Source organism: Paramisgurnus dabryanus, chromosome 1 (genome assembly GCF_030506205.2).
Source record: "Paramisgurnus dabryanus chromosome 1, PD_genome_1.1, whole genome shotgun sequence".
Taxonomy (NCBI): domain Eukaryota; kingdom Metazoa; phylum Chordata; class Actinopteri; order Cypriniformes; family Cobitidae; genus Paramisgurnus; species Paramisgurnus dabryanus.
Genome location: NC_133337.1, coordinates 24,659,185 through 24,683,309, shown reverse-complemented (window position 1 = coordinate 24,683,309; position 24,125 = coordinate 24,659,185). Strand labels below are relative to the sequence as shown.

The following is a 24,125-nucleotide window of genomic DNA, read 5'->3' as shown; positions in this document are numbered from 1 at the left end:
AAACAAATTAACATGAGCATTACTTCGTAACAAACTTAAGCAAAAAAATAAATAAATAATAATATGCACATTTTTCTGAAACACATATGTTTACAAATGTATTTATCATGAGATGTTTCTGTGCAAAAAAATATGGAGAAAATTTAAGTTGTGACAATTTAGGGCACCTTTAAATAAACGCTTTATTTAAACATTTGTTTGATTAAAAATGAAAAAATAAATAAAAGACACTTGTACATTTTTACTTTGTTTTAAATTTTCACATTTGACTTAACTTACACGCAATAACACAATAATCAATATAAATTGTATTTGTGAAATCTTACCCATCCTGTGGACATGGGTTTGTACAAAATAAAAAATATGCTTTTTAAATAAATAATAGACATAATGTAAAAAAAGAACTTGTGACTTTTTCATTATCTGTCACTTTTTTGTATTCAGGAAGAAATACAGGAAGACATTATTTTATAGTCTGAATGGTTTTATTGGAATTACTTCCATTATTTTTTTTTTTCGAAATGTCATTGCATTACAGTATATTATTGTTTTATCTGCCATTCTAACTAGTGTATCTTTTAAAAAACGGCCACACAGATCCTTTCAGAAGAGGGAGAAGTGTTTGTCTAAAGTAGCAATAAAGGAAAGGAAACCCTGGCCATGCGGCAAACAAAACGATTGAAACAACTGTGAAGGAAATGCCATCCTAGAACTGTGAGAGACTAAAACCACACTTCGTTGAAAACCACAAACTTTAGACTCACTAATAAATATTGAATCCAGCAAACCTGTGGTTCATGAGAGATCAGACACATTTTAAGTGCGAAATTGCAGTCGTTCCCACTTAAACTAAACTCTTGCACGATTATTAAAAGGTAATAAAGGAGACTCTTTTCTGGAAACTGTGGGTGGCTCTTAAAAGAGCCTTTGGGTTCAGATTGGGTACTCTCAGCTTTACTTGGAGCTCGTGTATTTGGTGACGGCCTTTGTTCCCTCAGACACGGCGTGTTTGGCGAGTTCACCGGGCAGCAGGAGACGCACGGCGGTCTGGATCTCTCTCGAGGTGATGGTGGAGCGCTTGTTGTAGTGAGCGAGACGAGAAGACTCACCGGCGATGCGCTCAAAGATGTCGTTGACGAAAGAATTCATGATGCCCATCGCCTTTGAAGAAATGCCGGTGTCGGGATGAACCTGCTTCAGGACTTTGTACACGTAGATGGCGTAGCTCTCCTTCCTGGACCTCCTGCGCTTCTTTCCACTCTTGGCGGCGCTCTTGGTGACGGCTTTCTTTGAGCCCTTCTTGGGCGCGGGCTTTGCTGGTTCAGGCATGATGATGCTTCAATTCTCAAAACAAGAATCTGAATATCTAAGTGACCGCGTGAAGGGTTATTTATCCCCAGCTTCATGTAAATTTTAATCCAACAGCACTCGTGCTCTGATTGGGTGTCTTTGTTGGCCGCACCCTTAAAATGTTTCTATTGGTTAGCTCAGAGTTTGACGGGGCTGAAAGAGAGCCAATGAAAGAGGTCCACCCACAGCCTCACGTTTGAAACAGACCCTCCCCCACGTGATTCAGTTCTTTGTTTATTTCCCGCTCTTTTTGTGAGTTTATTTTTGTAATTTTCCACACAAAATGTCTTATACTCACATTATTGTGCGTAATCAATTATAGATTATAACTGAAAGGGTTTAGTAGAGAGTGAAAAGATTTACTATTTTCTATTTACACCACAATGCTTAAAAAACAAAACTTATCCATGACTATATCAAAGTCTCAGAAAGATATACTCCTTTGTTCATTTTTCATGTTTTATGGTCGACAAATTGTTTTGGATATCAAACAACCCTGCTAAAAAACAATAGAAACCATCACAGAAATTCTATTGTTTTATTGGTTTTAATGGAATATGGCCCAAAACAAACTACAGAATAGTGGTTTTAGTGGTAAAAGCTAATGGTTCCTCTATTGGGATTTTAATGAAAACCATAAGAATTTGTTGTAATGTTTTTTTTTTCAGCGAGGTGGTTATTGTTCATTTATTAATAAACAGACAATGTTTTCAGTCGTACAACTATGTATGTGAAATAAACACTACTCTACTACATCACATGATCAAGATTTGAAGGTTCAGCTCTTTGTATGATAATGTGGGTGGCTCTTAAAAGAGCCGTTGGGTTTTGTTTTTCTTTTAATCGTTTAACCTCCGAAACCGTACAGTGTGCGTCCTTGTCTCTTCAGCGCGTACACGACATCCATAGCGGTGACGGTCTTTCTCTTGGCGTGCTCGGTGTAGGTGACGGCATCACGGATAACATTCTCCAGAAACACCTTCAACACACCGCGGGTCTCCTCGTAGATCAGACCGGAGATACGCTTGACACCACCACGGCGAGCGAGACGACGGATGGCGGGTTTGGTGATTCCCTGGATGTTATCACGGAGAACCTTACGATGACGCTTAGCGCCTCCTTTTCCGAGTCCTTTACCGCCTTTGCCTCTTCCAGACATGATGAACTGTTGAGTTGTCTAAAGAATGAGCTCGTTGAGGCAGGGAAGGACTTTTACTTTTGCCTACAGGACCTTGTAGAAACACAGACACGAGGGCGGGGTCAGCATCACCTAACGCAATCACGCTCCTCACAATTTTGCGACTCCGCCCCCTCCAAAGGCGTCAGTAAATCTCTAACAATGCAACTTCCAAAAATGACGATGTTGAAGATATGCAAAAAACTTAAATGTTACGAGCAAAGAGTGATGTTGCACAGTAGAAAACATTAATGCGCTGGCATCTCGAAAATTAATGTGTTATTATTGTGGTTTATAACTTTTTAAATCATATTCCGGGATTAAAAGTAATAGTTTTAAATATGAACCGATGATCATTAAATTACACTGAAACGAGGATAGAAGGACCTATAGTACATCAAATATTTAAAATCAGTGCATTCACAAACCATATTCCGGGTTCACTGTGCGGCATTATCAGAAAACAAACGGAAATCGTGTCCTTTCAGTGGATTGGGTGGCTCTTAAAAGAGCCGTTGGGGTTAACGTTACACTGTGGTCTTAAGCGCGCTCTCCGCGGATACGGCGGGCCAGCTGGATGTCTTTGGGCATGATGGTGACCCTCTTGGCGTGGATGGCGCACAGGTTGGTGTCCTCGAACAGACCGACCAAGTAAGCCTCACTGGACTCCTGCAGGGCCATGACAGCAGAGCTCTGGAAGCGCAGATCCGTCTTGAAGTCCTGAGCGATTTCTCTCACCAGACGCTGGAAGGGAAGTTTGCGGATCAGCAGCTCGGTTGATTTCTGATAACGGCGGATCTCTCTCAGAGCCACGGTGCCGGGCCTGTAACGATGAGGCTTCTTCACTCCACCGGTGGCCGGGGCGCTCTTACGGGCGGCTTTAGTAGCGAGCTGCTTCCTTGGGGCTTTGCCTCCAGTAGATTTACGAGCGGTCTGCTTGGTTCTTGCCATTGCTGCTGAGGTCTCTCTTGCGTTCTTAGCTGAACAATGTCAGTTCGGTCTCTGCTGCCCGCTTTTAAGGACTAGAATGCGAAGTACGTCAGCGAAACAGTGACTGTGATTGGCTAATCCATGATGTCCGCTGAAGACACAGGGCCAATGGCTGCGCGATATCTGTTCAAAAGAAAATGGCGGGCGTTTCTGTTGTTCAGTTTATATTTGTTTAGATGTTTTGGTACTTTTGCTGATTAGTACAGAAACGGAGCTGTAAATATTACCTAAAAAATCTTATACATCAATCTGTTCATTTTTAAATATGTACTGATACACGTGTGATTGTTTTTGTTTACGGGTTTATAGGAATTCAGAGTTGACCTCTGTCCGTCAAATTTAACAAAATAACAAACTGGAACACATACTAGAAGAAACTTTAATAATGTCGAATCTGTCATGACAAAAAGGCTGCCAGTAAAACAACCACGACATGAAACAACCAGGACAATTCCCTGCTGAAAAAACAATAAAACCATTTCAGAAAAAATATAATGGTTTCCATTAAAATACCAATAGGAATCATTAGCTTTTACCATTACAACCACTACACTGTAGTGTGTTTGGGCCATATTCCATTAAAACCAATAGAATTTCTGTGATGGTGTCTATTGTTTTTTTTTTTTAGCATGGTATGCAGCATGAAGTCACTGACGATGACAACAAGCCGAAACGTTTGTCCGTGTGTATCACGTTTTAATCTAGGAGTTGAAGTGTAGACTTTGCATTGTCAATTTTAAAATAAAGGCCTTAGCACCTACAACTGAAAGAACTCAGTGAGAGTTCTGATTGAAGCACCAATAAGAAAATCAAGGGAATCGAATCACTTTATATTATATGAACGTATACAGATACGTAGTTACACATCAAGTCGCATTCCCAACATTTGTTCACTAACGTTTTAGCATAAAACGCCACGCATTTGAAGCATCAGTACCACAAAACTATAATAAATTGGCTCTTTTATGGATCGAGTGGGTGGCTCTTAAAAGAGCCTTTGTGTTTAAGTGAACTTGTGTTCGTTTATTTGGTCTTGGCGGGCTTCTCGGTCTTCTTGGGCAACAGCACAGCCTGGATGTTGGGCAGCACGCCGCCCTGAGCGATGGTCACACCGCCCAGAAGTTTGTTCAGCTCCTCGTCATTGCGCACCGCCAGCTGCAGATGACGGGGAATGATGCGAGTCTTCTTGTTGTCACGAGCGGCGTTTCCGGCCAACTCCAGGATCTCAGCGGTCAGATACTCGAGCACTGCGGCCAGATAGACGGGAGCACCGGCACCGACACGCTCAGCATAGTTGCCTTTACGGAGAAGTCTGTGAACACGACCGACGGGGAACTGCAGTCCAGCTCTAGATGAGCGAGTCTTGGCCTTCGCTCTCGCCTTACCGCCGGTTTTACCTCTGCCACTCATTTTAGTTCTGATTCAATAAACACAAACTCAGAAGAGAAATGTAAGTCCTGCAGGTGGAGCATCTCGTATTTAAACCCGTCTGTCAGTCGCCTATTGGTTGGATTCTGTTAAACCTGTAAACCAATCAGTAAACTTCCCTCCAAACTTCAACCCCACCCCCTCAATCTGCCTGCATTCGTTGTCTGAGACATCAAATTATATTTGTTGTTGATTAATTAACATTGTACCTTTGAAATATATTTAATTAACATGTTTTTGTTTGAAAATATGTTTTTGCAATGTGAAAATCATTGCAATAAAGTTATATTTAATCTTGAATTTAAATGAATAAGTGAATTAATTGATGAAAAAAGAAAGCAGGTTAATAACAAATGCGTGCAAGGAAACGGGAACAACTCTTGCGGGCTGAAAAATGTGCAACTCATGGCAGTTTTTAATGTTGATGTGAAACTACAGTGAGATAAATCAATTGCATTATTTATTTGTATTTAGACTTAATAATATGACTATAATTTATAATCATTTATAACATTTAATCCTTACAGTCATCAGGTATTGGTCACCATCAATCACTGATATCATCATCATCATCATCATCATCATCTATATTATCATCGACTTTTACACTGCTTAATAAATAAAAGATACAAAGTTACTGACGGTATACTTAAATGTTAGAGAGGGTGACGCGCACATCCAAACACTAGCAGGTGCTGGAATCTAAAAATGCAACTAAATGAGACAAAAAAAAGGAATCCGCACAGTGAACTGACAAAAAATACTTAAATGTAACTTTTCATCGATGGATTCGTATAATTAAGATGTATTTTCCTGATTAGCAAAATTAACTAAGAAAATAAGTCTAGCTATTAGACACAAAACATAGTTTAAGGGAATTTCTGCTTAAAACAAGCAAATAAATAAATAAATAAATATATAAAACATCTGCCAGTGGGGAAGAAAAAAATATTTTACTTTTTCCATAAACTCAATAATAAAAAAATGCTTACCTCATTTGCAGAATTTATTTTTTATGTTATGGGTTTTTTGTGTGTCTAAAACTAGACATGTTTTCTTAGGTCAGTTTTTAGATATTTGTACTGAAAACAAGACAGAAAATACTAAATAAGAAGGTAATCTTTGGCAGTGCAGGAATTGTATTTGCTCCATTTAAATCCCCTTTAAAAATGTCAATAATCTTTCATTTCAAATTTAGTAGTCACGTGTATTTGTCGAATATCCCAAACATGTACATAGTGGTGCACAAATCCACACGTTTAGAAGCATTTTTTATATTTTAAACTTTATTGAATCCAATGTCAAAATTGGGAAACCAAAGGGGATTTTGATTTTGTGAATTTCAAACATTACACTCAAACATTACTGGGAAACAAGGGCTATAAACAGATGTTTAAATAATGTGTAAAAATAAAACTAAATTACATAACTAATACGCTTCTAAATATTATTAAAGACAAATAATCAAATGATTAAAGAAATTACAACATCGTTGGAAAAGCACAAATAATATGAAATTTGTCCACTGCTTTATCCGGAGACAGATGCTCGGAGTAGATTTGATCTGATTGTGTCAAAATAAAGAGTTTATCCTCGCGTAGTTTGGTCTCTAAATAAAGCTCTGAATCTCAGCTCTGTGCTCGCGCTGTTTTCACTCCGATAAAATTCTTAAAAAACAAGGTTTTTATTCGATATTTCAGAGGAGAAAACACAGTCACTCGCGGCTGGAAAAGGCGCGCAGTCACAGACAGACTGAGTCTATAAGGTTCTCATGTGTTGTATAAGCGCGCGGCGCCTCTCGGCAGTCCAGCATTACTGATCGAGTTCAGTTCTTGTGACAGTTCAGATCTATTTAGAAGAATGGCAGAAACCGCTCCAGCTCCAGCTGCTCCACCGGCCAAAGCGCCCAAGAAGAAAACTGCAGTCAAGGCGAAGAAAACGGGTCCGAGCGTGAGCGAGCTCGTCGTCAAAGCTGTGACAGCCTCCAAGGAGAGAAGCGGCGTCTCCCTCGCTGCCCTGAAGAAAGCGCTCGCCGCCGCCGGCTACGACGTGGAGAAGAACAACTCCCGCGTCAAGATCGCCATCAAGGGTCTGGTGACTAAAGGCACCTTGGTTCAGACTAAAGGCACCGGCGCGTCTGGCTCATTCAAGCTGAACAAGAAGCAAGCAGAGACCAAGAAGGCCGCTCCTAAAGCAAAGAAACCCGCAGCCAAAAAGCCCGCAGCTGCCAAGAAGCCCAAGGCTGCAGCAGCAAAGAAGACCGCCGCAAAGAAATCTCCGAAGAAGGCAAAGAAGCCCGCTGCCACAGCCGCCAAGAAGGCGACAAAGAGCCCCAAGAAGGCAACCAAGAGCCCCAAAAAAGCAAAGAAGCCTGCAGCCCCTAAGAAAGCAGCAAAGAGCCCCAAAAAGGCGAAGGTTGCGAAGCCCAAGACGGCAAAGCCTAAAGCGGCCAAGCCTAAAAAGGCCGCACCCAAAAAGAAGTAAAGTCACCAGCTGAGGTGTTTTGCTCTGGAAACAAACGGCTCTTTTAAGAGCCACCCACCATCTCACAAAAGAGTTTCAGATCTGCATGTAATGATGTTTATTTACACTTTAATGTCATTTAATTTAAACGGTTAAATCAACCTGTGTAAGGTTAAGCACTTGGTTGGCTGTTTCTGTCAGACAGGGTTTTGATTGATCCAGGACTAGGCATTAGTTACATTAGGACATTATGTAAGTAGCATTTACAAATAAAACAAACAATACCAGTGTGCATCTTGAGACTAAACATTTTCATTAATATATGTTAAGATATGTCAGTGTAAAATCTTTCACCATAATCCAATTTTAATCATGGACTAAGAAAAGCCCTATTTGGGAAACCACACAACAAGTATTTGAATTTAAAATCAATAAACTGGCAGCGGTTTGCAGCACTTATGTCAATTGGTTGAATGCATCCAATTAATTTATCGCATTTTGAACAAAATTATAGGTATATTTATTGGCATGGCATGGTATCTATACATTGCCAAAGCATAAAGGCATTTAACTAATTTACAAACAAAATACGTTTATAAAACAAAGGTAAATATTATATCTATGGGTCCGTGGAATAAGAATACTAAGTTTACTAGGCACACAGACTGGCGGGGGTGGGGTTGCAGTTTGGAGGGAAGATTACTGATTGGTTTACAGGTTTAACAGAATCCAACCAATAGGCGACTGACAGACGGGTTTAAATACGAGATGCTCCACCTGCAGGACTTACATTTCTCTTCTGAGTTTGTGTTTATTGAATCAGAACTAAAATGAGTGGCAGAGGTAAAACCGGCGGTAAGGCGAGAGCGAAGGCCAAGACTCGCTCATCTAGAGCTGGACTGCAGTTCCCCGTCGGTCGTGTTCACAGACTTCTCCGTAAAGGCAACTATGCTGAGCGTGTCGGTGCCGGTGCTCCCGTCTATCTGGCCGCAGTGCTCGAGTATCTGACCGCTGAGATCCTGGAGTTGGCCGGAAACGCCGCTCGTGACAACAAGAAGACTCGCATCATTCCCCGTCATCTGCAGCTGGCGGTGCGCAATGACGAGGAGCTGAACAAACTTCTGGGCGGTGTGACCATCGCTCAGGGCGGCGTGCTGCCCAACATCCAGGCTGTGCTGTTGCCCAAGAAGACCGAGAAGCCCGCCAAGACCAAATAAACGAACACAAGTTCACTTAAACATAAAGGCTCTTTTAAGAGCCACCCACTCGATCCAGAAGAGAGCAAATTGAATGTAGTTTTTAGATACTAATGCTTCGAATGTGTGGAGTTTTATGCAAAACGTTAGTGAACAAATGTTGGGAATGCGAGTTAATGTGTAACTGTATCTGTATACGTTCATATAATATAGTGATTCGATTCCCTTGATTTTCTTATTGGTGCTTCAATCAGAACTTTCACTGAGTTCTTTTAGTTGTAGGTGCTAAGGCCTTTATTTTAAAATTGACAATGCAAAGTCTACACTTCAACTCTTAAATTAAAACGTGATATACACGGACAAACGTTTCGGCTTGTTGTCTTCGTCAGTGACTTCATGCTGCATACCATGCTAAAATAAAAACAATAGACACCATCACAGAAATTCTATTGGTTTTATTGGTTTTAATGGAATATGGCCCAAAACACACTACAGTGTAGTGGTTGTAATGGTAAAAGCTAATGATTCCTATTGGTATTTTAATGGAAACCATTATAATTTTCTGAAATTTTTATTTTTTTTTACAGCAGGGAATTGTCCTGGTTGTTTCCATGTCGTGGTTGTTTTACTGGCAGCCTTTTTGTCATGACAGATTCGACATTATTAAAGTTTCTTCTAGTATGTGTTTCAGTTTGTTATTTTGTTAAATTTGATTAAAGGCTCTGATGCTTTGTGACATACTGTGTGTTGTGAGAGAGGGCGCGCACGGAGGTCAACTCTGAATTCCTATAAACCCGTAAACAAAAACAATCACACGTGTATCAGTACATATTTAAAAATGACCAGATTAATGTATAAGATTTTTTAGGTAATATTTACAGCTCCGTTTCTGTACTAATCAGCAAAAGTACCAAAACATCTAAACAAATATGAACTGAACAACGGAAACGCCCGCCATTTTCTTTTGAACAGATATCGCGCAGCCATTGGCCCTGTGTCTTCAGCGGACATCAAGGATTAGCCAATCACAGTCACTGTTTCGCTGACGTACTTCGCATTCTAGTCCTTAAAAGCGGGCAGCAGAGACCGAACTGACATTGTTCAGCTAAGAACGCAAGAGAGACCTCAGCAGCAATGGCAAGAACCAAGCAGACCGCTCGTAAATCTACTGGAGGCAAAGCCCCAAGGAAGCAGCTCGCTACTAAAGCCGCCCGTAAGAGCGCCCCGGCCACCGGTGGAGTGAAGAAGCCTCATCGTTACAGGCCCGGCACCGTGGCTCTGAGAGAGATCCGCCGTTATCAGAAATCAACCGAGCTGTTGATCCGTAAACTTCCCTTCCAGCGTCTAGTGAGAGAAATCGCTCAGGACTTCAAGACGGATCTGCGCTTCCAGAGCTCTGCTGTCATGGCCCTGCAGGAGTCCAGTGAGGCTTACTTGGTCGGTCTGTTCGAGGACACCAACCTGTGCGCCATCCACGCCAAGAGAGTCACCATCATGCCCAAAGACATCCAGCTGGCCCGCCGTATCCGCGGAGAGCGCGCTTAAGACCGCATTGTAACATTAACCCCAACGGCTCTTTTAAGAGCCACCCAATCCACTTAAAAGGCATGATTTCCGTTTGTTTTTTGATAATGCCGCACAGTGAACCCGTAATATGATCGGTGAATGCACTAATTTTAAATGATTTATAGGTCCTTCTATCCTCGTTTCAGTCTAATTTAATGATCATCGATTCATATTTAAAACTATTACTTTTAATCTCGGAATATGATTTAAAAAGTTATAAACCACAATAATAACACATTAATTTTCGAGATGCCAGCGCATTAATGTTTTCTACTGTGCAACATCACTCTTTGCTCGTAACATTTAAGTTTTTTGCATATCTTCAACATCGTCCTTTTTGGAAGTTGGATTGTAAGAGATTTACTGACGCCTTTGGAGGGGGCGGAGTCGCAAAATTCTGAGGAGAGTTATTGCGTTAGGTGATGCTGACCCCGCCCTCGTGTCTGTGTGTTTCTACAAGGTCCTGTAGGCAAAAGTAAAAGTCCTTCCCTGCATCAACGAGCACATTCTTTGGACAACTCAACAGTTCATCATGTCTGGAAGAGGCAAAGGTGGTAAAGGACTCGGAAAAGGAGGCGCTAAGCGTCATCGTAAGGTTCTCCGTGATAACATCCAGGGTATCACCAAACCCGCCATCCGTCGTCTCGCTCGCCGTGGTGGTGTCAAGCGTATCTCCGGTCTAATCTACGAGGAGACCCGCGGTGTGTTGAAGGTGTTTCTGGAGAATGTTATCCGTGACGCCGTCACCTACACCGAGCACGCCAAGAGAAAGACCGTCACCGCTATGGATGTCGTGTACGCGCTGAAGAGACAGGGACGCACACTGTACGGTTTCGGAGGTTAAACGAGTAAAAGAAAAACAAAACCCAACGGCTCTTTTAAGAGCCACCCACATTATCACACAAAGAGCTGAACCTTCAAATCTTGATTGTGTGATGTAGTAGAGTAGTGTTTATTTCACTTAAATAGTTGTACGACTGAAAATATTTTGTCTGTTTATTAATAAATGAACAATAACCACCCTGCTGAAAAAAAAACATTACAACAAATTCTTATGGTTTCCATTAAAATCCCAATAGAGGAACCAGTAGCTTTTACCACTAAAACCACTTAACTGTAGTTTGTTTTGGGCCATATTCTATTAGAACCAATAAAACCAATAGAATTTCTAAGATGGTTTCTATTGTTTTTTTAGCAGGGTTGTTTGATATCCCAAAAAATTGTCGACCATAAAACATGAAAAATGAACAAAGGCGTATATCTTTCTGAGACTTTGATATAGTCATGGATAAGTTTTGTTTTTTTAAGCATTGTGGTGTAAATAGAAAATAGTAAATCTTTGCACTCTCTACTAAACTCTTTCAGTTATAATCTATAATTGATTACGCACAATAATGTGAGTATAAGATATTTTGTGTAGAAAATTACAAAAATAAACTCACAAAAAGAGCGGGAAATAAACAAAGAACTGAATCACGTGGGGGAGGGTCTGTTTCAAACGTGAGGCTGTGGGTGGACCTCTTTCATTGGCTCTCTTTTACTCCCGTCAAACTCTGAGCTAACCAATAGAAACATTTGAGAGGTTGGGCTAACAATTCAACATCCAATCAGAGCACAGGCCCTGTTTGCTAAAAATTTACATAGAGCTGGGGATAAATAACCCTGCACGCTACCTCAAGATTATTCAGTTTCTTCTTTTAAGATTTGAAGCATCATCATGCCTGAGCCAGCAAAGCCCGCGCCCAAAAAGGGCTCAAAGAAAGCCGTCACCAAGAGCGCCGCCAAGAGTGGAAAGAAGCGCAGGAGGTCCAGGAAGGAGAGCTACGCCATCTACGTGTACAAAGTCCTGAAGCAGGTTCATCCCGACACCGGCATTTCTTCAAAGGCGATGGGCATCATGAACTCTTTCGTCAACGACATCTTTGAGCGCATCGCCGGTGAGTCTTCTCGTCTCGCTCACTACAACAAGCGTTCCACCATCACCTCGAGAGAGATCCAGACCGCCGTGCGTCTTCTGCTGCCCGGTGAACTCGCCAAACACGCCGTGTCTGAAGGAACAAAGGCCGTCACCAAATACACGAGCTCCAAGTAAAGCCGAAAGTACCCAATCTGAACCCAAAGGCTCTTTTAAGAGCCACCCACTGTTTCTAGAAAAGAGTTTCCTTCATTACATTGTGTCTGTAAAATAGTTTAGTTGTAAAACTTGCTGGAGTTTGGGTGAATTGGAAAGACTCCTTGCTTTTATAATCAATTGAACAATCTTATTAAAATTGAGTGTGTTCAGGTGAATCTGTGAAAGCATGTAAAATATTTTTCTATATTAATGTTTTCTATGCGATTCTTAAATCTTTACAAGCAATCCTAATCCACCACTTAAAATTTGATCATTCACCCCCCCCCCAAAACTGCTCTCCTTCACTGGCCCTCAGGCCATCTGATATGTTGGTTCCATTTTTTTTCTTCAGTAGAACAATATAGCAGAGATTCAGCAGAAACCCCAGTTTGGACAGCTCTTAGATTGATTTTAGTCTAGGACTGGTCTAATACATGTCCGGGATCTAAACCGCAGTAGCAGCTATTTCCGCTACTGGCTATTTCTGCATCAATGTCAATTTGCTTGTCTCTGCGTCTGAATTGTTCCTCCTTTAAGACTGCAGCCTTTCAGCCTCTGCTAGGGTTTTCACAATTTTTGGCCATTGAGGCACTCTGTGTAAAGAACTGAACAGAGTACAATGGATTATTGTGTGCTTTGGATACTTCAGTGAATGTAGACATGTCTAAACAACAGAAAACACATCCAAGATACAAAAGCATATAGGGAAGGAATTTCAAGAAATTACAAATTATAGGCAGTGCAGACCCCTATGAGTTAGCTCCCTCTTCTTGGATCCATGATGACCCGGCGGTCCTTCTTTCAGTTGCATAATTTAAAATAGTCAGTGTCCTACCAAAGTGCTTTACAATAAAAAGCACACAGTAAAACAATAAAAACAATAATTGTTTTTACCCTTTACTATTAAAAATATTATTACAATAGAAAATTTGTTATGAGCAATTAAGCACACTGGCATTTAGGCATTGCAGCGCAAATTTAAGTTGTGGTTAAGTACATTTTGTGCATACACTAAAAGTACATATTAAATACTCTTTAAATAAAGCACAACAAGTAGAAGCATACCTGTTTTATTCTTTATGTACTTCAATCATATTTCTAATACAATACTAATCTTTTTCTTGAGCTTTGCCAACCACAAGCGCCTCCTCTGATAATTTCTTGCCTTCCTTTCCCTGGTTTTTAATAACCTTTGAAAGTCGATAATATTCCAAATGTTTTTCTCGATCTGTCCTATTGGTATAACACGGCAATAATTAACCATTTCCTTGACGATGTTCGGGATATAAATCAGTGCCTGTGCTCTGTTGTGATGCGGAGTGCCTCCAATATGGCGTCTTCCGCTCTGATGACGCGTCGTGAAGATATTTTTTTACCAGATAGCTTTGACACTCTTTAAGAAATGTTTTAAATGCTATCATCTGGCTCAGCATCATTTTCTAAAGCAATGGCATTAACACCAGAGCAGAATACTAAACATTCAATAAGCATTTTTTGAGATCATTAAACCCACATCTTTGCACTAAACCATGTTTGCTGGTTTTCCTTTTGGTCATTTGGCAAATTAACCATCAAATAACTGGACCTCTTTTTCATACTCATGGTTAATCATTAAGTTGTTTATCTTTTGTAACTGACTAACTCTTGTTTTATGCAAATCAGTCACTCTTGTGGGAAAATGCTGTTTGACTCTTCGCTCACGTTTAATCACGTATGGTTTAAATATTTAAAAGAGTTTACAAAGTACAAATGCAGATACAGATCTTATGGCTTTCCAATGTTTGACGCCAATCTCACGGTCAGAACTGGTACTGTACGCTCATTACCCACACCTGTGCAGCATTTCTTCTTGTACTCCACCTAGTGTACAAAATAAAAATAACAACACATACGACTCTGTCAGCCTGCTTTTGCAAAAATTCAGCTGGATTTCAAAATGCATTTGAAAATTGATATCTACATAATTCTGAGTTTTTAAACAATAAAATCATGAAAAAAAAGTTATTTGTAAATTGTGCTCCATTTTTAACTCCAAAAAAATGACCCCAAATGAAGTTGTTTAAGGGATTTCCATAATTTTCCTGAGTCATTTCTGTATTCAGCTATTTTTTCATTAAAATATGCCTTCTTTGTATTAACCACTAATCTAATTGCTTCATTTCTTGCCTTTTTATAATCCTCCCATCTCTGCTCATCCTTCTTGTCTCTACATTTACCATGCTTCTTATTTCTTATTTTAATTGCATCAAGGAGGTCATCATTTACCCAGGGTTCTGTTCTTTGTTTTATTCTAATTTCTTTACAAGGGGCTACTTTATCTACGGCTTCTAAAAACATACTTTTAAATGACCCCCATGCCTTATCCCCGTCACTCCATTGCAAAACTGTGGACCAATTCATTTTGTTTTAAGGGGCCATGGCATGAAAATCTGACTTTTTCCACGTTAAAGTGCTATGATTGGGTCCCCAGTGCTTCTATCAACCTAGACAATGTGAAAAAGAACAACCCAGTAACTTAGTTTTGGTAAACCATTCTCTGCAAGCATGTGAAAAATTAGGTCATTTAAATGTGGCTCTCCTTATGATGTCATAAGGAGCTCTTATTATAATGATACAACCCCTTAATCTGCACTATCCAAACACAGCACTGCCATTTAGTGCAGAGAGAAAAAGAGAGAGAGAAAATAATTCACTGCACAATTGAGTATGAATTGCATCAAATCCCTATCATTGCGATCAGTGTTTGCACTTTATCTGCTCATTTGCATTTTTAAGGACACACCCAAAATGGCACATTTTGCTCACACCTACAAAGTGTCAATTTTATCATGTTATAATAAATGATCTATATGGTATTTTGAGATAAAACTTCATATGGGGACACCAAAGGTTTATTTTACATCTTAAAAAAATATTGTGACATGTCCTCTTTTAAACATCCATTCAGTGCTTCTTTGCTGTACCTTTTCAATGACCGAATTTTTATAGAAGCATGACAATTGAGCACTGATTGTTTAATCTTTCTAGTGCAAAAAAATAATATAACGGTCACTCAATCCATATGATATAACCCCACTTTCTGTTATCCTAGATTTATTTGACACCAAGACCAGGTCAATCGTGGTTTGGCTGGTAGAACACACACGTGATCCTTTATCAGCTGATACACATCTGAACACATTATAAATCGTAAAAAACAATGAGTACATTTACACACATTTGCAGTCACTCGCTTTAAATCTCTAAATGTAATGCAATGCATTGTGGGGACAAGGAGAATTGTTGTAAACCCCTGTAAAATAGTACCTACTTTTTAGCATTATATTCCATTTTGTGATACCCAACAACATAAAATACAGTGGATAACAGTTTAAATATTTATTACCAACAAGCAAATTGCACAAATTTCATAAAAAAATAATCCTGCAACATGGCCTTTAAGTGTCTTGTCACACCCCTAATTAAAACACTACTGAAGCTTTTATAAATGTTTTAAACATGCATTAAATCAAATAGGCCTAGTGCAGAAAAATTATAATAAAATATTAAGCATATATACCATCCATTCATTTTATAATAAGGTCTAAATTATCACCAATATGAAAAGCATGAATTCAGCAGCTGTTGCTGTTCCTACATTCACTATACTTCATTAAACCACACTTACTGACTACATGTGCTGTGTGTGTATATAGATCAGTGGATCTCAAACTTTACACCCCTTGTGTAGGGTGCATCCCTTTGTGTCCCCCAAAGAAAACTCATGGCATAAAACAATCTCAAATATAAAAGACAATATCATAAAATATACAATGTAGTGCCGTTGGTTGGGAATTTTCTAATGAATTAAAATAAAACTGGAGACCCCCTGGTTCCATCTCACGCCCCAGTTTGAGAACCACTGATATGAGCAACATTTATTATAAATGATGAGGAGACAGAAGGCATAAACACGCCTGTGATTTTAAGATTGTACAATTCTATACTTATATCCATATCTATACGAGTAATTAATCAGAAGAAAGATCTGTGACACTGGACAGGTGCTCTTATATCTTCATGTTTTGGTGAGAAAACATTTCCATCTGGCTGCAGTCTCCAGGTCAACGTTGTTTCTTTCTCTATCCCATGATCCTTTAGTTTCTGCTTGATCTAAAAACACAATTGTACATAAGTTTGAAAAAATAATTTCGTTACATTTTACACTGAAATGCTACAAAACAGGGCCAGAAATTATTTAAAAATTATATTTGAAAGATTTCTGGGAAGGGGACTTGAGGACCAGGATTGGGAAGCACTGGACTAGACAAACACTTAATATGAGATTTGTATGACATTGATGAGACAGAATATGATTTATGTATTTTCTGCATGATTTAAACCTCTGTGTTGAGTTTTGTTTCTACATGAATTTCACGACGAGTGTGGAACAAAAGATTATCAAACCAAACCAACAGGTGTGAAGCCCAAAGGCTTATTTGCGTAAATATTTAACGGCGAAAAAAGGCATCACAGAGAGCCGAGAACATAAAGGCAGAGGATTTATTTGGGATGCCAGATGAACTTGTTATTCAAAAATATTGTTTGCCAAGCCATGTTGTTTTTCATTTGCTGAACGAAATAAAAGAGGAAAAGTCACACAATACCAGACGTTTCAAAACTTCTTGTAAACCTTTTTTGTCCTCCAGTTCTTTTCAGTGTACTATTGCAGGGATTAGACATTTCAGATTTTCTGCTGTGATGTCCATGATGCTGAACTCGAGATCAGTTCTGCTTATAGAGGATGTGACATCACCTTTAGCGAAAGTGACTGCGGTTACGCCCATCGACTGGCAAAAAGTCTGAGCGTCAGCATTAGCACAGCGCAGTGCCGGTCTTTCCTATACGCAAAGTACGCAATTTGCATAGGGCCCCGCACCACTAGAGGGCCCCCTTGATCTCAGAATTATTTAAAACCATTATATCAAAAAAAAATTATTATTATGTTTAATGAAAACAAGACGCTATAATTTAAATAATTTGCAAACTTCCGAATTTGTGCGGGTTTTTAAAAATACTTAATGATTTCTTAAATCACTGATATGTACTCGGACAACATGCAGGCAGTTTCTCAATCCGAAGGCTGCAGCCTTCAGAGGTCACATTTGTAGGCTGCATATGCGTCATAAAAACGTATTTTAGAATATTAACAATTATAATGTTGACTATTATTCTTAGTTAATGGTTAATTGTTATATTATGCTTATGACTTGCAAATGAAATGCTTATTTAACTTAAATAAATCAGGCTTGATGACGTATGCAGCGCGCATATGCGACATGATCCGGAGGTTGCAGCCTTCAAATTTAGAAACGGCCGCGTGCATGACGCAGAAGAGTGATTTGGTAACGATGCGCATATTATATGCCCACCATTGATTTAAAACAAAGACAAAGCTATCCGTCTGGAGCAGAATAAAGGGAAAAAAAACGTGAAGCAAGGGAACAAGATAAAGGATTTGCGCGAGCAGATTAAGTCAATGTAAAGACACGCGTCTTAGCATGGGGCGATTCAAATGACGCGAATTGGGTGACACAATTGCCGCGAAAACACGCGCTTTTTCCTTTGAACTTCAAGAACGCGCTCTCGTGCAGGATAATTTGACGAGAGAGAGAGAGAGAGAGAGAGAGAGAGAGAGAGGTAAGAATGGTGCCCACGTCGAGAAAACTTAATAGAAGACTTGAAATTTGTAAAGGATTAAAGTATATGTCACTCGTTTAATTACAGTATGTTAACTGGATAACACGGGATATAACTCATTGTATAGATAATAAAATAATGTATTTTGATTACACAAATCAAACCTAACTATATGATTGTAGCTGCTGACCAGCATAGGGAATCTCTATGGCTAATTTCTAAGACATGTTGCTGATACAGTACTGTGTGTTGTACCTTATCTTGTTAATTGAGTCTTTTTGGGCATCTTATGCCTAGAATTATTCAAGGAGATTGATTCTTTTAACTTCCTTTAAAGTTTGATCAGTTGTGCATAATGACATGTGCAACAAATGGATATAGGGTGTCAAACTCATAGATTTGCAATATTTAAAATCAGACACTATTTTTAAAATATTTGGGGTCAACCTCTGTGACAGCTTTAAAGGGACACTTCACCCATTTGCATTAAGCTTTGTAGTCATGTTTTTGAATGGTCATGCATCATTTCCTCAGTTGCCGCTGAGACTGGAGAAATACAGATTTCAGTGTTGCACATCCTTCTTTCAATGATGTAAAAATCATCATTTTGCATCATTGAAAGAAGGAAGTGCAATGTCTTTGTTGAGGGAATGAGACTACAAACACCCCTTTTCTCTGTCAAATAGGCACCAAATTCTAAATGTATGTTACATTTCGACTACAAATATAACACTTTCAATAAAGATTAATGTTTCTACGGGTGAAATGCTCTTTTAAAGCTGAAACTTATCAAATCCTATCAGAGGTCCAGAATGTCATTGAAACACACCAGTGGCTTTGCTGTCATCAGTATTAAACATGTTACCCCTCGAAGTACCCCTCCCCACAGAGCCCCCCCCCCACATAACAAATCCCAATTTAACCCCTGTGTATTAACAGTATGTATTTATATGTAATTTAATTTGATTCATTACATTCATTTAGATCAGGTTAATTTTTTAGTGCTTCTCACAACACATTTTAAATCAAAACAACTTATCAGCAAATACATGTTTCATGTTATAATAAGCAAGTTTATCAGTCAGGGTTTCAAAGTAATGTGCATATGGGAATATTATACAGCTATAAGATAATACACTATGTGGTTAGTTAACAACTAACTAACAGCATCATTGACTGGGTTTTACCCAGATAGCACAGGTACGTCTGTGAGATGTCTGGTAAAGATCTGGAGATCTGGAATACATCTGGTGTGTAAAAACATCTTATAAAGAAAAAAAGCTGCTTTACATACATTCTAAATCAAAAACGTCTTGCAGACATCTTCAATATGTCTATATGACATCTTTTAGGAGACGTCTCACAGACGTATTGCAGATGAGAAAACAATTTAAATAAGACATCTTGCAGATGTAAACGCAGACATCAAATAGACGTCTCCGAGATGTATGTGTGCTATGCTATAAGGGTCTGAATGCACTGACAGAGGGCCCCTCACAAAGCTTTGCTTAGGGCCCCCCAGCATCTAGGACCGGCACTGGCACAGCGTGAAAAATGCGTCTAAAATGGGAAACGTAGTTGTGTGATCGACTGTGCTAACAGATTCAACGAAAATTTGGAGCTTTCCAGACTGCAAAAAACACTCAAAGGAGAAGTAAATCAGCATCAGTAGCCATACGTCAGGTATGTACAATTTTGGGATAAAAAAATACATGAAATTGGTGGAGGACAATGAATTGGTGTTTACTTTGTATGGGTTTTTTATGAAAAAAAAAAAAACAATGAATGTAGAAATGTTTGTTTGAATTGTTTGTGGTTTTTGAGATGTATTTTTAAGTTATATTAAAAAATAAAAATCTCTCTCTTTCTCTCTCTCTCACTCACACACACACCTTTAAAAAGCATCAGCTATTTAAATACATAAAAACTTCAAAAGTAATTTCGTATTTTTAAGAAACGTACCCATATTTGAGAGGTTATAAAAAGAAAACAAATGCAGATAAGATGAAACGTTATTCCTGTATATTTTGTTTATTTGTTTGAAAGCAGATGGTTCTTTCAGTTGACATATGTACTTTTGTATATTTATAGAAGAACATTTTCTGGTTTTAAAACATTTGTGAAAACCACACAAAAACTTTTAAAAACAATGTTGGCAGGGAAAATGATTAAACATTGAAACAGTCAGATTTTCATGCTTATAAAACAACAACAATGTGACACCAAACCTACTATAATTTAAAATATTGTATTTATTGAAAATCTGTTTTGATTTGTCTGTATGTGTTTTAGTGTTCAACACAAATAGTTAAATACTTTACCAACTGTAAGATCTTCTCCATCACCGCAGGGTCATTCAGATTCAGACCAGATTTGATCTCCGTTCTCACAATCTGCTTTCTTGAATCTATCAAAACATTAAATAGACACAATTCAGCGGGTTATTGTCGTCAAGGACCAGTGTGAGACAATCCTCTGTTTAACTGAATCAAGCATAACATAAAAAACCTTAACACTAAAACATCAGCTTCCAACTGAGTTATTATGTTGGCTTGACGAAGCCAGTTTTCAGTAGAAATAAACTCAGCAATGGCATAACAGTATGTTGCAGTATTTGTTGACTGTAACTCCTCCTACAGATTTTAAGCTACATCCAGTAAAGATTTATGCTATATCTCTTCTTACAGTTTTCATAAAACAAGCAATTCAAGTTTGATAAAATTTCATCCCATGTTGTGAATTTTTGAAATTTATGAAAGTTAAACGGTTATAAACAAAATAAGTTTAAGTGCTGTACATGTGTTGATTATTTACACTATTCACGCTTTTTTGTGTAACATTCATAGCCCTGTTAAACTGCAATAAAATATGAGTTTTCAGTAATTAAAAGGCAAAATACTGGAAGTGTGCATTTTTTTATTTTTATTTATGACCTATAACAAAAAGTAACAAGAAGAACATAAGTTATAACACATGCAGCTGCAACTATAATAAAATGCCATACACTTACATTGACAGAGTAATTAAATCAGCCAAGCTACAATACAAAGTTCAGTCACTAGATGACCTAACATCTTTTGTGGAATGATGGGAGTTGTGGTTCTTGGTCAATGCCTTTATTTAAGGATGCATTGCGTGAATGACTTAATTTTCCACAATGAAATGCAATGCTTAATAGAAAATACCATAGCATACTTAGCATAGCATTGGCCAACTGTTATAAATTAATAGAACTGTTTTAGTAAACAGAATGTAAATGTAAGTGTTTTGTAGGCGGGAGTATGTGTGTAAAAACTTCAAATCTGAGATCAGTTTGTAGAGTGACTTCATATTGTACATATTTATGTTTAATAATGCACGCAGCCGCACATATGGTTTTGAAGCAAATCATGGATATTAACAGCAAATATTGGAGTACGATCTTTTCAGATTTGTAAAATCTTTATTACATACATATTTATATGGGATGTAAATACTGTTAAATTGCATCAACTTAATATTGATATAACTGCTAATTTTAGTCTGTGTGCTCTGCTGCCGTTGGCATATTAAAGGTTGCACTCGCGCCATGGCCATTCCCTATTTAGATGGATTAATTCAATACTGAAAAACTAAGTGGAGGAAGAAAACCACCAGTTAAAGATTGATGTTAAAAAAAATTTATAGTTTTTATTTGTTTTGAAATTGTTATTTCTGGTATGAAAACCTTCTCTTTAAAAGTCATTTTCTTTCAGTCATGGCAGTAAAAACCGAAGGCTAATGCTAATAACTGTTTAACAACAAAGTTCTTTCTATCAAGACTTTATTAGCAGTACAACCTCCTAACTTAACAATCTTGTTAAGATGTCACAAAATAAGAACGAATCGAGATAGCAACGGATTATAACTCCGGCAGATGCATGTTTAGGTTTAACCGGGGCCTTCGTCAAGCCAACATCAAAGTTTTTTCAAAAACTTTAACCTCTAGTTAACAGGTAGTTACAAACAAAAGTGAATTATAGGTAACAAGAAAGTATTGTAAGTAATTAAAAAAATGTATTTCTGATGTTTGTAAAATAGATTTAGAAATCACACAAAAAACTTACACTTCAAGCAGATGAAAGGAAGAAGATCTGAGCAGAACTGATCAACTATCAGACCATCAGGACCTGCCGTGCCACAAGGTCTCTGATCCTTCCCACTTGTGTTACGGCTACTAGACTTCCACCTAATGGAGGATGAGGGGACTTTTGATCCATCTGACCACTTCCATGAGTCCCTAAACAGACCAATCCATGCGTGAGTATCTTTCCCAATCATTGTTGTCAGCAGGTCTATATCGATTTGAGTCCGGATGGTTGCCAGGTCTGTGTGGTGCTGTCTGCAGTAGATCTGAGCTTCAGGCCACGTCATCACATCAGTGATTAAAAAAAACCTGTTTGATCCAGTTGCCATCTCTGTAATAAGAAATAAGATAGTCTAGTTATTTCTATAGATAATTTGTATTCTTTTACCTAACATGAACTTAACATCACCTCCGTAAACTTCACAAAAATATCACATACACATATCTGTACAGATAATACTGACTATAGTTTCCTGTTTACGCCATAAAAACTGAGCCATTTTAGTTACAACCTGTATAAATATTCAAGTGAACATAGTCATGAATCATTTATTTGTTGTACATTTGAATCCAGTGCAGTATGAGCTTAAACGTTACAATTAAACATAATGACTCTTTCTTCAGGCCATTTGTTTGTTTAGGTTTCTTGAGTCACTGCTTATTGTTCGTATTAGGAATCTAGATTTAGTCTTTGTTGATTAATTGATTATTAAATATTTATTTATTATTCTTTTATGCCTATGGGTCATTTTATTCATCCTGTGGCTCAGTTGGTAAAGCCGTCGAGTTCATCATCTAAAAGCTTTTTTTTACCATCTTATTCCTATTTATATAATATAACTTATTAGTTTTACATAGGAATACTTTACCGTGACGATTATTGAGCAGTACTACCACGTGAAACTATTTATCACTAATAAACAGTTAGCATTTAGCCCGCTAGCATCCACACGGTGGAGGCTGAAGCTAGCATTTTCCGATCTAATGGCGGATTCATCTGATATATGCTTTTCTGACCTATCCTCACCTGAGCGGGAAGCTGTGGAGGAGTTGTTTCCCGGTTTTAGCAGATCCAAGGCGAGGTACAGCACCCACTTCACCCTGCCTTCCGACGTCCACAAGCGAGCAACAAACATGCATTCCACGCGATGCAGCTTCACGGACCGTGAACGACATGAAAGCGATCGGGAAGCTGTGGAGGAACCGCTGCCCGGCCTTCGCAGATTCAGCAAGCCAAACATCACCCTGACCCCAGACGTTCGCAGGCGACCGAGGCGTGTCACAACCGAACACCCCACGCGATGCAGCTCCGGGGACCGCGTTCGGGTAAACGAAGACGCCATCGCCCAGCATGAAAGCGGTAAGACTCCGCTTGTTATTGTAACATGTACTACTTGCCACATGTATAGTTTAGCTTCTGCTGTTAGCATAGAGGGGTTTACATGCACTAAGTGTATTGAAGTATTAAGGTTAACTGAGAAGGTTGCTGAACTAGAATCGCGCATCCGAACGCTAGTTGAGGATATCAAAACCGCTAATGTTACTGTCGCAAATAATCTATCGAGCGAAAAGACTAATGGCTCGGTTCCGACATCAGATGCTAATATAAATATTACAAATACTGTATCAAGCGCGCATAGTGTTTATCAAAATACACATGGCTCGGTTCCGTCATCAGAGTCAAGTCGGCGGTCAAACTGGGTGACTGTTAGGCGGCATAGTCATATAAGGCGTCCTTCTAAGACCCATAACGTAACGACAATTTCTAACAGATTCGATCCCCTAAGGAGTATACCAGCTGAAACACCTTTTAAAAGTGCCCTGGTCATTGGAGATTCTATACTCAGGAACACTAACATTGAGTCACCAAACACCATAGTCGACTGTATACCGGGAGCCAGAACGTCTGACATTAGATCCAAACTTAAAGTGCTGGCTAATGCTAAGCGGAAGTTTTCTAAGATTGTTATTCACGCCGGCACGAATGACACTAGGCTCCGCCAGTCGGAAATCACCAAAGATAATATTAAGGAGATGAGTGAAATTGCAAAAACAATG

At 38.8% G+C, this 24,125-nt stretch overlaps 10 protein-coding genes across 10 annotated transcripts; 5 read left to right on the top strand and 5 right to left on the bottom strand.

The window, feature by feature from the left end:
* Window positions 1-502: 502 nt before the first annotated feature.
* On the bottom strand, window positions 503-1,344 carry LOC135779418 (histone H2B-like). The gene has a single exon (XM_065290139.2). It carries the CDS (start codon window positions 1,327-1,329, stop codon window positions 955-957), a length of 375 nt encoding a protein of 124 aa, XP_065146211.1. The 5' UTR covers window positions 1,330-1,344; the 3' UTR covers window positions 503-954.
* Window positions 1,345-2,071: 727 nt separating this feature from the next.
* Window positions 2,072-2,515, bottom strand: LOC135752595 (histone H4). Its single transcript, XM_065271092.2, has one exon. The coding sequence runs from the start codon at window positions 2,507-2,509 to the stop codon at window positions 2,198-2,200; it is 312 nt and encodes a 103-aa protein (XP_065127164.1). The 5' UTR covers window positions 2,510-2,515; the 3' UTR covers window positions 2,072-2,197.
* Window positions 2,516-3,052: 537 nt separating this feature from the next.
* Window positions 3,053-3,576, bottom strand: LOC135779304 (histone H3). The gene has a single exon (XM_065290033.2). It carries the CDS (start codon window positions 3,476-3,478, stop codon window positions 3,068-3,070), a length of 411 nt encoding a protein of 136 aa, XP_065146105.1. The 5' UTR covers window positions 3,479-3,576; the 3' UTR covers window positions 3,053-3,067.
* A 907-nt stretch (window positions 3,577-4,483) lies between these two features.
* On the bottom strand, window positions 4,484-4,927 carry LOC135779311 (histone H2A-like). Its single transcript, XM_065290039.1, has one exon. The coding sequence runs from the start codon at window positions 4,925-4,927 to the stop codon at window positions 4,541-4,543; it is 387 nt and encodes a 128-aa protein (XP_065146111.1). The 3' UTR covers window positions 4,484-4,540.
* Window positions 4,928-6,775: 1,848 nt separating this feature from the next.
* LOC135752611 (histone H1-like) lies at window positions 6,776-7,692 on the top strand. The gene has a single exon (XM_065271107.2). It carries the CDS (start codon window positions 6,806-6,808, stop codon window positions 7,427-7,429), a length of 624 nt encoding a protein of 207 aa, XP_065127179.2. The 5' UTR covers window positions 6,776-6,805; the 3' UTR covers window positions 7,430-7,692.
* A 546-nt stretch (window positions 7,693-8,238) lies between these two features.
* Window positions 8,239-8,771, top strand: LOC141281955 (histone H2A-like). Its single transcript, XM_073814099.1, has one exon. It carries the CDS (start codon window positions 8,239-8,241, stop codon window positions 8,623-8,625), a length of 387 nt encoding a protein of 128 aa, XP_073670200.1. The 3' UTR covers window positions 8,626-8,771.
* A 965-nt stretch (window positions 8,772-9,736) lies between these two features.
* On the top strand, window positions 9,737-10,178 carry LOC135779305 (histone H3). Its single transcript, XM_065290034.2, has one exon. It carries the CDS (start codon window positions 9,739-9,741, stop codon window positions 10,147-10,149), a length of 411 nt encoding a protein of 136 aa, XP_065146106.1. The 5' UTR covers window positions 9,737-9,738; the 3' UTR covers window positions 10,150-10,178.
* Window positions 10,179-10,694: 516 nt separating this feature from the next.
* On the top strand, window positions 10,695-11,140 carry LOC135752599 (histone H4). The gene has a single exon (XM_065271095.2). The coding sequence runs from the start codon at window positions 10,703-10,705 to the stop codon at window positions 11,012-11,014; it is 312 nt and encodes a 103-aa protein (XP_065127167.1). The 5' UTR covers window positions 10,695-10,702; the 3' UTR covers window positions 11,015-11,140.
* Window positions 11,141-11,887: 747 nt separating this feature from the next.
* LOC135779419 (histone H2B-like) lies at window positions 11,888-12,471 on the top strand. The gene has a single exon (XM_065290140.2). The coding sequence runs from the start codon at window positions 11,888-11,890 to the stop codon at window positions 12,260-12,262; it is 375 nt and encodes a 124-aa protein (XP_065146212.1). The 3' UTR covers window positions 12,263-12,471.
* A 2,952-nt stretch (window positions 12,472-15,423) lies between these two features.
* On the bottom strand, window positions 15,424-22,390 carry LOC141282907 (asialoglycoprotein receptor 2-like). Its single transcript, XM_073816025.1, has 3 exons — window positions 22,048-22,390; window positions 20,284-20,369; window positions 15,424-16,435 (listed from the first exon to the last, which is right to left on the bottom strand). The coding sequence occupies exons 1-3, from the start codon at window positions 22,352-22,354 to the stop codon at window positions 16,298-16,300; spliced, it is 531 nt and encodes a 176-aa protein (XP_073672126.1). The 5' UTR covers window positions 22,355-22,390; the 3' UTR covers window positions 15,424-16,297.
* Between the last annotated feature and the right edge of the window lie 1,735 nt (window positions 22,391-24,125).

Coding starts and splice junctions, on each gene's coding strand:
- LOC135779418 (XM_065290139.2), bottom strand. CDS start 1,329: ATGCCTGAACCAGCAAAGCCCGCGCCCAAGAAGGGCTCAAAGAAAGCC.
- LOC135752595 (XM_065271092.2), bottom strand. CDS start 2,509: ATGTCTGGAAGAGGCAAAGGCGGTAAAGGACTCGGAAAAGGAGGCGCT.
- LOC135779304 (XM_065290033.2), bottom strand. CDS start 3,478: ATGGCAAGAACCAAGCAGACCGCTCGTAAATCTACTGGAGGCAAAGCC.
- LOC135779311 (XM_065290039.1), bottom strand. CDS start 4,927: ATGAGTGGCAGAGGTAAAACCGGCGGTAAGGCGAGAGCGAAGGCCAAG.
- LOC135752611 (XM_065271107.2), top strand. CDS start 6,806: ATGGCAGAAACCGCTCCAGCTCCAGCTGCTCCACCGGCCAAAGCGCCC.
- LOC141281955 (XM_073814099.1), top strand. CDS start 8,239: ATGAGTGGCAGAGGTAAAACCGGCGGTAAGGCGAGAGCGAAGGCCAAG.
- LOC135779305 (XM_065290034.2), top strand. CDS start 9,739: ATGGCAAGAACCAAGCAGACCGCTCGTAAATCTACTGGAGGCAAAGCC.
- LOC135752599 (XM_065271095.2), top strand. CDS start 10,703: ATGTCTGGAAGAGGCAAAGGTGGTAAAGGACTCGGAAAAGGAGGCGCT.
- LOC135779419 (XM_065290140.2), top strand. CDS start 11,888: ATGCCTGAGCCAGCAAAGCCCGCGCCCAAAAAGGGCTCAAAGAAAGCC.
- LOC141282907 (XM_073816025.1), bottom strand. CDS start 22,354: ATGACGTGGCCTGAAGCTCAGATCTACTGCAGACAGCACCACACAGAC. Junction 20,370..22,047: donor TCCTTTCATCTGCTTGAAGT/GTAAGTTTTTTG, acceptor ATGTTTTGATAG/ATTCAAGAAAGCAGATTGTG. Junction 16,436..20,283: donor TGGAGAAGATCTTACAGTTG/GTAAAGTATTTA, acceptor TTGTGTTTTTAG/ATCAAGCAGAAACTAAAGGA.